This window comes from Antennarius striatus, chromosome 9 (assembly GCF_040054535.1).
Source record: "Antennarius striatus isolate MH-2024 chromosome 9, ASM4005453v1, whole genome shotgun sequence".
Lineage (NCBI taxonomy): Eukaryota > Metazoa > Chordata > Actinopteri > Lophiiformes > Antennariidae > Antennarius > Antennarius striatus.
The window spans coordinates 5,130,885-5,145,447 of record NC_090784.1 but is presented as its reverse complement, the minus strand read 5'-3'; the positions used below and the strand labels follow the sequence as shown (position 1 = coordinate 5,145,447).

Below are 14,563 nucleotides of genomic sequence, written 5' to 3'. Positions count from 1 at the left end.
ATCCCATAGGGACCAGAGTCCAGAAGGAGAGACTGGGTCTGGGCCCCCTCCAGCTGGCAACAGGAAGCCGTAACTCTAATAACTGGGTAGCTTCTCAACTACAGGGAACAGCTTGGCGGAAAATGAGTAATTACGGACTCAGAGATTGAACGAGTGATTATAGCTCTGCAGTTTTTAAAGTAATATTTAGATTTAGATTTCCAAGAAACTAAGCTAAATACTTCAAATTGACTCTTCATCAATAAGCGGCAAAGGTCTGGTGGGTTTTGTAATGTGTCATTCCAAAATTTGTCAGCAAGGTTCATAATGCAACTGAATGTTTGATGTCAGGCCAACCTCCTGTCCAGACCCTTTGCTCATTGTGAATAACCAGCAGGTGTTGTCTGCTACTTTTGTCTTCAGGCAGAAATGAATGATCCCATAATCCCATTGCCTCTACAGCACTGCCACAATTTAGAAAGGATGAAACAAGGCTCAGCAAAGGTTTTAAAACCTTAAACGCAGCATTTTCTGTCAGGGGAACAATCACTTTTGTTTTTCACATCTCATCAAATTTCATCATTCCTGTCTTTGTTGGTAGATTTCTCTGTAGAAATGTTAGTGCATGAAGGTAAAACGATGATAAGAGAGATGTGTGAAGAACTGAAAGTCAGGTAGCTAGCAAAACCTCTCAAGACGGTCTTCTTATATATTCATTTTATGCAAAAGTAACAAGGAGTCAAGGTATAAAAAGGTATGTTAAAAACAGATAAGCAACGTTGATGAAGAAGTAGTAGAAAGTATTTAGCAACCAGTCTGAATGGGAAGACGTGGTAAGGAGGACCATCTGTCCTGAGCAACAACAGGAGTCTGGACAATGGTGGAGGTGGTGGTGGTGGTGGAGGTGGCAGATGACTCTCCTGAGCCTGGTGAAACTGAAGGATCTGCCAAAATACGGGGTGAAGGGGAGGTGGAGGGTGCATATTGAAATAACATCAATGAGTGAGGAGGAAATGTATAAAGGAAGGAGCTAGATTATAGAATTACAACGTGGAAGTGTGTGTCTGTCAGCCAAACAGCTGACGTGAACAGCTGACATCATGGTCGACAGCCCCAAACATGGGCAGTGAGAGAGAGAAATAAAGAATGGCTTCGGTGTATGAACAATAATCTTTCTGTTTTTGAATGCAAATATCGGACGGATGGATGGATGATGGATAAAAGAGTGAGGGAGAGGAGAAAGTTAGCAGAATGCTTCTTTGTCTTTAATGACGGCTGGGGGATTTGAGAAATAATGCGTGCTGAGAGATGCTGGCTCTCTGGCGAGCGAGAAGGGGCCAGAGATTTATTAAGGCTTCAGCCATGAAGCCACGAGGCACTGCAGGAATGGCACTAACACACAGCCTGTGTGTGTGTGAGCATAAACACACATGCACACAGGTGCGACGGCTGTGTTTGGACAGAACAGCCTTGCCGTGACCTTTGCAGAGGTCCGGTCTGTCTCTTTGCACTTTGCATCTAGTCCTCACCTCTGTGTTATAACTATTTATGATATCCAAATACTTTCTACTAGCTGTGGAATCAAATTTGATTAGTCTGTGTTTCTACAATATCTTCAATATAACAGCTGCCTTTGGAATATTATTTGTGTTGTGAAAGGAATGATGGGAAACTGGCCTTGAGACAAGGACTGAAGTTACAAAGTCTCCAAAGGTCCTGAATTCACAGTCATCTCTGATCTTTTCTGGCAAAGTTAGAAGTCTTTTAGTCATTTCACATGTGAGACTTCACTTTGGTCCAGAGTGGGAGGGGCCTGTTTGCAAAGCATTCATTTCTCTGGCTTCAAAGCACCAATCAGGAGGATATTTGTCAAATAAAGTAGGGATGACAGTCATGACATTTTTGTCTTATCTTTCAATGCAACCATCCATTAAGTCCGATCAAACAATGTCCAACAAAGCTTAAATAATAAGTTTTGGTACCCCACTCAGCACAGCGTGAACAAGCTAGAAACACAGATGTGACATATCAGATGTTTTAATGAGATTAAAATTGTATTTTGTCCTCAGGTGCATTGTTTGTTGTGCAACATCCAGGTCAGAGACATGAGCTTTTTACCATTTAACGTCCTCAAGCAGGTATTGAGAGGATTTTAAGATCATTTATTTATAGATGTGTATTCTAAATTTAGAGTGGGGACCATCTCTTCCTATCATAACAGTAATTACGTAAAACAAAATCACTTTTGGTCAGGGAGTTCCCAACAATCAGTTTACAGTCACTATGAATTCATCGCATTTAATGTTAATTTTTTTTTTTATCAGTAAAGACTTACTGTTGCAAATTCAAGTCTATTGTCTGCAACTTTTCTTCGTATTTTCAGCCTTTTCTGTCATTACTGTGTCAAATATATTACATCTTCTCACTGGGATGTTCAGTAATACCGAACGATATTCATAGTCTGTTTGTCTATGGTGTTCTTTCTTTTTACTTATTTTTTCCCAACACACAGTATGTTCCCATAAAGTGCTTTACTGATGCCCTCCTTTGTGCACAAAATTATGTCATTGAACTCTGCAGGCTATAATTCAAAGTCCCTTTTTTAATAAAGGTTAGGGAATTTTTTAACCCTCTGTCAAATCAGAGGGGCCTCAGGCAAAAGATCATAACAGAAGTTCCCAGTTCAAACATCTGTTTATAGCAATAATGATGATTTTTGTGTGAGCAATCACTCTCTTGGTCTGTTCAGCACTTCCCCTACCGCTAAAAGATTAATGGATATCTTTCAGTGTAGTCAGGAATAAGGATAGTGTTTTTTATTCCTGTAGGCATGCCTTGTCTCGGTTAGCATACTGCCCTTGATAGTTCAGCTTAGATACAAAACAAATCTTGCTGTTTTTGTCCAGGGTATTTTTATTCAGCTGGCACAGAAGTCCACTGAAAGAGTGTAAAGTTCTGTGAAATTTCCTTCAGTTGTCAAGGAAAGAATATGGACTTTCAGGAGGGATAGGGTCAACAAACACTGTTGGCCTCCAATAGGTGTTTTGTTCTTGGCAAAGCTCACACACATTGTCAGAAACACTCCCTGTAGCTTTATGGGCTCTGGTCAAGGACCAAGGAGGTTTCTGTTTGGAAGATATTATTTTCTTCCTACAGTTACCAAACCACAGATCTCTCTACAGCTCATGATTGGTGCATGTCCTTGAATAAGGATGTGTTCACATTTCAGCTTTTCTGATATCTCTCTCAATAATGAAAAAAAATAATTCACTTGCTGTGTGTTCTCTCTGCAAAAAATTGCACTTCAGAATTCATCTTTCTGGGCTGTGAATGAGCAGATTTCTTCCACCTGAACTGGTGTGACCTCTCCAGTAGGGGGCAGAAGAGCACTGCACTGGCATCTGGGCAAGGCCACATCTATCCTGTCGCTTGACTGTATTGTAACACAATGAAAACTTTATAGTTCCCTTCTTGGCATCATTATTCATCCTCTTTGTAGAAGTCGGTCCGTTAGAGCTGCTCTCTGCTTTATAGGAAACACATTTTTCTTCTCGGCGCTACTGCCGTGTTGGCCGTGAGTCAGTCTGGCTGTCTTTCTCTTTATTAGGAATCCGTGTCTCATACTGTGGCAGAGGCAAGAATAAACAGTGATCCAGCGATAGCACTCTGTCATCAGGTCGTCAAGTTTTACTGCAGTTGAACTCACCTTTCATCCTGCACGTCTTTCCTGCCTTGCTTCCGCTCAGTCTCATCCTCCTGCTTAAAGTTTAAGCAGTTTAGCAGCCACTCTAACAGGCATGAGAGAGCTGCAGTGAAATGTGCAATAACAGTGCAAACAAGGTTTATTTTCCTTATTGGGCTTAAGGTGGGGTTTTATGAAAAGTCTGAACAGAAAGGAGAAAAGAAGGCAGACATCTTTATTGGGAAATATATAGCTGTAATGTGGAAAGATTTAACTTCCTGGTTGAGGAGATCCCTTACAGGACACCTGTGTGCACATCCCTGAGGGGGAGGGAGTTGGACAAAGGGTTTCTAGTCTTTAGTGGCTCCGACACTCACCTTTTCTTGTCTGAGTAATACGGCTCTCTTATAGTGTCTGCCCATTGTGCCTGAGAAAAGAAAAGAAAAGAAAAAAACATTAACGTTACCTCACCCACTGCATCCGTAGGTTTTAATGGATCCAGTCAGAGAGCCTACACACCACACTGCAACGCAGGGGACAAACTTACATACCTCAATAGTTCAGCATGCACATGAAAAGATGGATAAATTAATTTATTACTATACCAAACAGAAAACAAGCAACAGAAAACACTTTTTCATTTTTCCCACTTCATAAACACCATCATTTTTTTTAAGTTGCTGACACCTAAAATTTCTCAAGTGGACATTTTGTTCTGAAGGACAGGAATCAGATGTTAGTGAGGATAAAAGTAATGCATTAAGAAAAGATGTAAGTGCCAGACTGGATCTTTTTTGTTTTTTTACTGTTTAAGACATCATAATGTAAAAATCTGGATGCATGTGCCATTTCAGTGCCAGGTGTCATTTGATATTAACTCTTCATATACATGACGTGATGCTGCTAGTAACTTATGAGTAGCACCAGTGAATTCCTGAACTAACGTCCATCTGTCGAAAGGCATGGCAAACTGGGATTCCACATTGTTGCTGTTTCATCTAGTTTACAGCCTCATAACACCGGCTTTATTTTTGTTACATGTTTTTGTAGGACCTCATTGGCACTGACATCTATGTAGCTGCTTGGACTATATGAGATAGGTGGTCCAGGCAGCATCTTGTAAAACTGAATAGTGCTGTTTTACTGGGAGGCTGGGTGGGCTCTGTGTTGTTTTCCATCACATTTGGTGTTGGTGTGGTTCTAGTACTTTGTGTAGGCGTTACCGCCCTCTCATTGTGAGATGTCATCATAAAGTTGGAGAAAACAGGTGTCAGTCTGACAAATAAAATGGGACACTGAAATCTAATTTAACCCCTGTGGAACAGTATTCGTCTCTGCGCTGCGTTATGCAGTGGAAGGGCGCCCCCCTCAGTACTGAATTAGGTCTTTGTAAAAATGAGGCAGCTCTCTGTGTTCCTGCAGAATATTTGTCTCATTTCCTTCTAGTTTCTGTCTTCTTCAGTCGGTTCACTCAGATTGAAGCAGCTCCTCTGTTTACAGGTATGGGATGGACTGTCTGATCCAGTTTGAGGACTTTGCAAACATTAATGCTTTCCGCCTTCTGACCAAGTACCGCAACAAGTACTGTACATTCAACGATGACATCCAAGGTAATCAGCAACACACACACACACACACACACACACAGTTTCTCTGTGGCTCATTCAATCATCTCATCACCATCTGTGTAAAAATGTGATGCTCAGCACTTTTTGTTGCAGCAGAGGTGAAACAATTTTTCCACTACTGTATACAATATCTTTTTTAAATTCTTTAAATTTTATATACTAATCTGATCCCCGAAGGGAAATTAAGAGCACACTCCAGTTAGTGAATACTTCAAATGCATGCATACATGCTTGTTTGTACAGGCCCCTGTAGCACACACAGACACACACACACAAGGGGGCCTGTAGGCATGCAGGGGGAGGTAGAGTGGTGGGCAGCCCCTTTGCGGAGCGCCCCAAATGAGCAACTTGTAAAGGGGGACGGCGCCTAGCTCAAGAGCTGACACCTCCCACTGTCAGCTCACACTCCTGGTGTTTTTTTGCGCAGGAGCGGGAATCGAACAACCGATCTTAGGAACATTGGACAACCCGCTCTACCGCTAGAATAGATGTTGAATGCACAGCTGTACTGTTTTGATTTAGGATTAGGATATTCTGATGTGGTTTGTGACTAGTCTGCAGGTGAAATGACTTCATCACATCCCAATTCAGTGGCATTATTCACACCTACATGAGCTGTTCAGGCTGAGAGAGGGGCTCTGGTCATAATAATGTGTGACAGAATGTGGTTTTAAATTGAAGGTAAGTGTTCACGTTGCTCTCTGACACTCCTTAGGGACTGCTGCGGTGGCCGTCGCTGGACTCCTGGTCGCCCTTCGCATCACCAAGACCAAACTGTGTGACCACACTATTGTGTTCCAAGGTGCAGGGGAGGTATGTGCAGCACTCCTGAAGGGAAACTGTACGTAAGGCTGAACAGCAGCCACTGTGGCTGAGTAGAGGAGAACTGCCCCTTCAATAGTTCCACTTTTTGTAGAGTGAGACTATAATACAGTATCATCCAGTAATACCCAAACCCACACATGGAATGTGTATTTACCCCGACTGACCTTTTAAGCCAATATCTGATGCTACGTGTGTAACATATTCCACCGCAAAGCCGTGATCCAAACGTTGATCAACAGGAACTATGAGGAACTATGAACATGGCAAAAGTTAAATAGGAGTGGTGTTGTAAAAGAAATATTCCTTGCCTTTTTAGACTTTTCTGAAGCTCATGACAGCGACTGTCTTTTTCCATCAGTCCTTCCTCTTAATGACATTGTGAAGGATGGTGAGGTGTTAGGTACCTACATGTCCTCTGACGGATCTCCATCGAGTCACACTAAGAGTTTATGTCTGTAATCCTGAACACAACAAACCTTTGGACAGTCCAAAACATCAACTAGTTTAAGCCTAGTGTTTAAACTGTTAAAGCATTTACCTCCAGATGCTTTGGGTTTGAAGCTGCTGACCTGATCCTTCCCTTCTGTCTCTCTCCCAGGCAGCGATGGGGATAGCTGACCTGATCACCATGGCCATGAGGAAGGAAGGACTCGCTGAGGGAGAGTGTTTGAAGAAGATCTGGATGGTCGATTCCAAGGGTCTCATTGTCAAGGTGTTGTAAAAAACAAAGATGTGTCTATGTGGACCAAATTCAGTGTAACAGCAAGAATGAATAAGCCATTACTGGTACATTTTTTGGAATCTTCACAAATGATAGACAGTAAATATGATTAAAAAAAATAAAAATGCTTCAAACCTCACATGTTAATGTTATCACAGGTTAAAGTCGTAGAAATTTCCAAATATGTTTACAGTCACTCCACAGTAGAGAAAAATGCTCCCCGTGGTTCATTAATTTATCCGACAGGTTTTTCCCCGGAATCACAGCAAAGGTCTTTCCTGGAGATGAGCCGTTACATCTGTTACACATCTGTTTTATCTGAATTATCCATGTTTTTCATCCATCATTCCACCTCCAGCTCCTTTCACTGTTTTCATCTCCTGTCTCACCCACAGTCATTCCTCACCACCTCCACTTTGTTTCCTGAGTGGAGTCAAATCTCTCGTTCCTCCAGGAGTAAAATGGGAGCAGTGACTTCCAGCTTCAATCTGTTTTTGTTTAGTGTTTTTACAGAAGGGTTCATGTTCTTTTCCACGTCGTTCTCTCCAACATTTTTAGGGTCGGGACCACTTGACACATGAAAAGGAGAGGTTTGCTCATGAGCACCCGCACATGGTGAAACTGGAGGATGTGGTTCGAAAACTGAAACCCACAGCAATCATTGGTAAAACTACAAATATTTGATGATGTTTTACAGTTTCTCATTGTTATTGTCAGATGTCACAGTGTTAGTTAAAGCTCTATTGAGAGAAGCAAAGGATTGATGGAAGAAAGGAAGTCTGACTAAAAATCTGAGTGAGAATTTAAGGCCTAAAATACAAATTTTATCTCTGAATGATAATGTTGTGAAAGCTACAAAGTGAGGTGACAGAAATGAGATGCATGTTTCACACATTTTCTATCTCAGGGGTGGCGGCCGTTGCCGGAGCCTTCACCGAGCAGATCATCAAGGACATGGCTTCCTTCAATGAACGTCCAATCATTTTCGCCCTCAGTAACCCGACTAGCAAAGCCGAATGCACTGCGGAGCAGTGTTACACGCTCACTGAGGTGCCCACACAAACAATGTGCACTGCTGCTCCAGTCCCACATGTGGCTGTGAGTAACAAACTTACCCTTTTTCAAATGGAAATCCTCCACTTCTATGTGTTCCTGTGCTACAGGGGCGGGGCATCTTTGCCAGTGGCAGTCCATTTGACCCCGTCACACTGCCTGATGGAAGAACGTTCCATCCTGGTCAGGGAAACAATGCCTACATCTTCCCTGGCATCGGCCTGGGCGTCACCGCCTGCTCCATCCGACACATCTCTGAGGAAATCTTCCTCACTGCGGCGGAGGTAACACACTGACAAACACACAGGCTGTCAACAACTTCTCATATTTGAATGAATGTGTCAACTTGTAGCTGCAGCGTATAAAACTGTAGAGTAAAAGTATAAAGTAGCACTATATACTAACGATTGTGTTGGTTAATGTGTTTACTGTCTAATGCTATTAGTAATGCTGTTCATTTCTAGAGACTCAGAGAACAACATTAGAACACCAGACATCGAGAAATAGTTTCCAGACCAAGATCTAATAGCCTAAACAACTATCTTTATAATGGTAAACACTTATTGTCAAACATATAAATAAACATTCATTTATACATATTTGTAAAGACGAGTAGTAGACAAACAGCCATTCACACTCACACAACTCACCAGCATGTTTTAGGAGTTACACAAACAAAACCAACACTTAAAAGTTATTAATGCCGTTCATTATTGGAAAATGAACACCTCCTGTGTTTCCATGCAGATAGCTGAACTTAAAGTCAACTTGTTGAGAGCTGTGTCACTCTCTAACATCCAGTGGGTTCAAAGTGGGTTTGCTTTTCTTTATTTGATTGTAGAAGCAGTTCAATCCATCAATAACCTCTTTCCTGTGTGAATCCTTGTGGGGTGTGTTATGTCAATATCCGAAAGGGTATGTTGAACCAAATATAACAGACCAAGCAAACAGTCCAAAATAAAAGAGAAAACCACTTGTAGAAAGCTCACTGACAAAAGAAATACAAGGAAGTGACTGGAACATGGGGACTAAAACAAGAGATAAGAAACCAAGGGAACCTAGGAGAACACGGGTCAAAAAGACGGCGCAGGATAGAGGAGACAATAGCAGGCAGGTGGAAAATATCAGACAATCAGTTTGAATGGAAAATAGAAAACCTCAGAGAGGAAGATAAGAGAAGAACACAAAGAACAAGGAACAAAAAAAAGGGAAACTAGACAAGAAAGGAAGGAGAGAGAAAACACTCAGCTCCAAATCAGTGCAAAGGGCATTAAAGGTTGAAATGAACCCAGAGCGATGCAAAAAACTTTGCACTTGGTACTGTGACAGAGCGGCATCTGAATCATACTCATGTTAGACCTATCAGTTAACCTTGTTCTTGACATGAACCATGTGCTGACTGTTTACCAGACTCTGGCTCACCTGGTGACAGACAAGGACCTGAGTGAAGGGAGACTGTATCCGTCTCTCAGCTCCATCAGGGACGTCTCACGGAAACTGGCTGCCAAGGTGAGAACTCAGTGCAGACAGAGAGGATCTACCTGAACATGTAGCGTCTCACCTCATCCCCACCTGTGCCTTACAGATCATGGAGTATGCTTATGAGCACAACATGGCAACACTTCAGCCGGAGCCGTCCGACAAAGAAGAATACCTGAAGTCCCTCATCTACAGCACCGACTATGAGGAGTTTGCTGTGGACTCGTACCGCTGGCCTGAGGACAGCATGACTGTGCAGACATGCAAGCTGTGAACAAAGAGGCAGAAAGGGAGACATGTTAACTACTGACGCGCTGTATCACCAAATAATGGGCTGCAGAAAATTATTGTGAATTATTGTTTTTATATCTGAGGCCTCTCCTGTCAGCAGTAAAAGTATGGTCGTTTAGAAATACTGTTCAACGCATGATACCTATAAATATCATAAAGAAAGGGAAGAGATACTAAATAAAACATTGCACTCATTGTTAAAAAACTCAAGTTTTTCACAGGTTGTCATAAGTCGTAATGTAATAATGTAACACACACTTATGTTTTAAATATGTCAGTGAAAAGCCAAAGTTCTTTGTTTAAAAAAACAATTTAATTAATGTTTGTTTTGTACTAACAAAGGAAGTTTTGTGTGTTAGACCTGGATATTAAAGGGACGTCTAATGAAGACATTAGAATTTATATTTGTGGTGATTTATTTATTAATCTTTCTGATTGTGATTGTGATCGCCTCATCTACAGCCACTGAACCGACAGACCTATCCAAGCTGGCTCTGGCCGAGAGGTGGGGTACACCCTGGATGAGTTCATTGCAGGGCCACTCAAAAAGGCAGACGCTCACACCTACAGACAGCCACTAATTCACCTAAACTGCATGTTTTTGGAGGTGGGAGGAAGCCGGAGAACCTGGAGAGAAGCCACACAGATACAGGGCGAACAAACAAACTCCAAACATACAGGAATCAAACCCAGAACCTTCAACAGCCCAACCCACTACTGCCCTATTTGTGGAGATTTTTCACTCAAAACAGCTCTGTTTGAATTAACAAGTGACACTGAATCTGGTGTGTTTTTCCTGCTTTATCATCAGCACAGAGTTTAAAATCTGTTCACTGCCACATCGGGCCTGATGTAAAAGAAAACTGATCTCAATGCGCTCTGTCTCCCTCCAGAGGCCTTCTGCTGTCATTAAACAATTATTTAGTTGTGTTTCACACTACAGTATAAAGTTTAAAGCGGATTGTTTTGAAATTATCACATTTTATCAGGAACCTTTGTGGCTTGTTGGAGACTGATCAGTTTATTATAGGATATATTTGATTCTGCAATTTCTCTTGGTATAATTAACCTGATAAACGGAGCCTGTCAGATAATCGTGTTTTATACATGCATCATAGACACAATAAAAGCAGCAGGTAAATCAGAACAGTTTATGGTCTGACTGTGGTCTATGGTCTGTTTATGGTCTGTTTTTATAAACAACGCTGTCTGATTTAAACTGAGGTTGATTTTACATTAATTAATCAATGTGGCCAGACAGTCAGTACCAGAGGCCTGGTTGGACTACTGCCCGTCCCAGTTCATGATCAATAGAGAAGCAACATGACCAGTCATTCAGTGCTGAGCCTCTCACCCCGGGGCAAATTTAGAGAGACAAACATGTGGTTTCCTCCTCCTTTACCCTCTCTTTTATCAGCCCAGGGCGGCCATCACTGACATGATGATCGATATGTCTCAATGTCAAGACCAACTCGTCCGGACCAGGAATGGTATCTCCAAAAACTGTCTGATTACATGAATATATGATATACAGTATATGTGTGCATCACAACATGGATTAACACACACAAAAAATCAATATATAGAATAGAATAGAAAATATATTCCTTATTAGAAATTAAAAAAAATTGCAATATAGAATATTTTTTCAAAATCTGTCATATTAGTGAATTAATAAGTGATTAGTTAGTAATTCAACCAGGAGTGTTATGTCAGTTTGTTTGCTATAAATCAGTTCAAATGTCTGTTTTTGGTGAGGAGGGGTGAGTCTGAGGCCTTACCTCTGTTCTGATCAGACCCTGGTCCCTGACGGGTTGGTGACGGCGAGCTGGACCCACAATCACTGTGACCTTGTTCCTGCAGTCTCGCATTAAATGACACATTGCTCACACTTTGTGATCAGAGCCAATCAGTAAAGCCCCCCAGGGAATGTCGCCTGTGTCAATCTGTCTAACCATCCTCCCTATGGCCTGTCTGCTATGACACCCCCCACTACTACTACCCCCCCCCCCCTAAAAAAATAAAAAAAATAAAAAATACCCTCTCCGTTTTACCGACCACCACCAGTTAGTTTTCATTCCGTCTCAGGACCATTAGATAGATAGAAAGCTAGATAGATACTTTATTAATCCCGGAGGAAATTGCATATATCCACTGCTCAGGCATTACATAACAAATAATACTGGATAAACACCAGGAGAAAAGGAAACACTGACATCACAGGACATACCACAAGACATACATTACACTAACAGACAGGCACATGCAGCACTAACAGGACTTATATACTAAACTATAACTAAAATATAAACAGTATAAAATTTAAAAATATTACAGTATTAAAATATAAACAGTATAAAATAAAATTTAAACAGTATAAAATTGAATTAAAATATAAAACAGTATAAAAAATAAATAAATAAATTATATATATATATATATATATATATATATATATATATATATATATATATATATATATATATATATATATATATATATATATAACAGTATAAAATTAAATTTAAATTAAATTAAATTAAATCCATATTCAACCCTGTGCTGACCTCGCCACCTCCCCCCGCTCCTCCTGAGAGAGTCATTGTACCCCCTGATGGCACGGGGCACGAAGGAGGACCTCAGCCTCTCTGTGGAGGCGCTATGTGACAGCAGTCTGCCGCTGAAGGTGCTTCTCTGCTGGGAGAAGGTGGTGTGTAGGGGGTGGCTGGTGTTGTTCATGATGGCCTTAACTTTAGACATGGTCCTGCTCTCCAGAAGCATATCCACAGAGTCCAGGCTCAGCCCGACCACTGAGCCCGCTCTGCGGATGAGTCTGTTCAGACGGTCCATATCTCTTTTCCTGGCCCCCCCACCCCAACACACAATGGCGTATGACAGCACACTGGAGACTACGGACTGATAGAACATGAAAAGGAGCTTAGGACAGATGTTGAAGGAGGCCAGCCTCCTCAGGAAGTACATCCTGCTCTGCCCCTTCTTGTACACACAGTTGGAGTTGAGTGACCAGTCCAGTCTGCTGTCTAGCTGCAGTCCCAGGTACTTATAGTTTTCTACCACCTCCACCTCACTGCCATTGATGATCACCGGCTGTGGAGAGGGAGGTGCCCGCCGGAAATCCAGAACCATCTCCTTTGTCTTGGAGACATTGAGCTGGAGCTGGTTCTGTTGGCACCACTCCACGAAGTCAGCCACCAATGCCCTGTACCCCCCCTCATCACCCTCCCGGATACATGCCACTATCGCGGTGTCATCGGAGTACTTCTGTATGTGGCAGAAGTACTCCGAAGAAGTACTCATTACACCATTATATAGTCTTTTTTTTTTCTACTCTCATTGAATATGAGTTTGATTGATTTGCAATATGTAAGACATACATTTTTAAACTATATTAAATACAATTTAGTGTATGCAAGCTGGATAATAGTGCTAACTTGTAGTGGAAATGTAACTTGCTGGTGTTTGAAGAGCAGCGGCCGCCTGTAGCCCATAGCGGCCAGCAGAGGGAGCTCTAACACACCGTTAAAAGGCGGTTTACTGTGTTTCTTGTTTAACGTCACAGTTCAGATGTTACGTTTGTTTAACTCCAGAGAAACTTAAACAGCTTATGAATCTATAATAACGGTCACCATACATTAAATAATTATTTTTAAGAACCAAATCTAATTATCACCAGCGGCATCTTCACATATATTTAATTATTCATAGTTTCAATATGACTGCAGCAAAACATGAAATGGGGATGAAATGGACTAAATCTGTGTGGTGTTATAATTGTCTGTACCGACCAATTGCACCGTCTCAAAGACATTTAGAGAGCTTTGCAATATGACATATTTTGTAACCTATTATTTGTATTATATTTATTTTATTTTACTCCATAGGTATAGGTGTAGGTTTTACATCCAAAATTGAAGCCTCATGAGGAATGGCAAATTAAGCTTTTAAATTATTTACAAATACTAATAATTCAATAATGCTTATAAAAAAAATTGTATCACACAACAGAATACAAAGGATAATTATTTTATATTAAACACACTTAATTACAACAACATGAATTTGCTGCTTCTAAAAAAAAATATTTGTAGCATGAAGCAACGCTCAAGTCTGCTGGACAACAATTTACACTTTAAGAACTTCGGTTTTTGCTGTTGGAGGTTTTTGGGTAAGGCGTCAGTCTGGACCTGCACTTCGGATAACTTTGATGATTTACACTATATATGAACAAAACTAACTTGAAAATGACTTGAATTTTCTTGATGTTACAGTAACAGTATTGAGAGAATTCCGTCTCATATCCAATGCATTCTCCTGTCGGTGGAGACAGTCTGTTGTCTCTGCCGTTTCTAGCTGATAAATATTGGTTTTGAACACTTGTTTGCAGTGAATCCAGTTCGTGGTCATTTACATTGTGTGGAAATTATTGTTGAAGTGTGCCTAAGAATCACATTATCAGCATCAACCCTGACCTCTGACCTCTCATAGAGACTAACCCTACCTCACAGGACCTGATTTCAAAAATAACAAGCTTTAATTAAACTTCTTTGATTTATTTACACATCATGGTGTTCCTTTCCAGAGAAGCAGAATGTTATTTAAATAAATACCAAGTCTTGTTGCTATTTGTGGAGTTTTTCTGTCGGGTTCAGTGACCTGCCTGGTTGGTGGTGGACTGAATGAGGACAATTGTCAAAACTGCCTCTGCTCCGCAGCTTTGTCGCGTTCTGCTGTTCAGGTGAATGATTTTAGGAGTAATGTGAGGAGACGTCTGTTTCGCAGACAGTTTGTGAGGCATGACCATTGCACAGGTTTTAGCCTGAGAGGCATTGGTGGGCGCAGGTTTCCGACAGCCTGTTGTCTAACAGACGGGTACCACGAGCAGAT

General features: G+C 41.2%; 1 protein-coding gene across 1 annotated transcript in view; it reads left to right on the top strand.

Moving 5' to 3' along the window:
- me1 (malic enzyme 1, NADP(+)-dependent, cytosolic) overlaps positions 1-10,712 on the top strand; it is a 107,785-nt gene extending 97,073 nt beyond the window's left edge. The window contains exons 7-14 of the mRNA XM_068324628.1: positions 5,162-5,271; positions 6,005-6,102; positions 6,713-6,826; positions 7,394-7,499; positions 7,743-7,885; positions 7,999-8,172; positions 9,299-9,397; positions 9,474-10,712. Coding sequence (XP_068180729.1) covers positions 5,162-5,271; positions 6,005-6,102; positions 6,713-6,826; positions 7,394-7,499; positions 7,743-7,885; positions 7,999-8,172; positions 9,299-9,397; positions 9,474-9,641 — 1,012 coding nt within the window. The 3' untranslated portion in view covers positions 9,642-10,712. The remainder of the gene's footprint in view (positions 1-5,161; positions 5,272-6,004; positions 6,103-6,712; positions 6,827-7,393; positions 7,500-7,742; positions 7,886-7,998; positions 8,173-9,298; positions 9,398-9,473) is intronic.
- Positions 10,713-14,563: the final 3,851 nt, after the last annotated feature.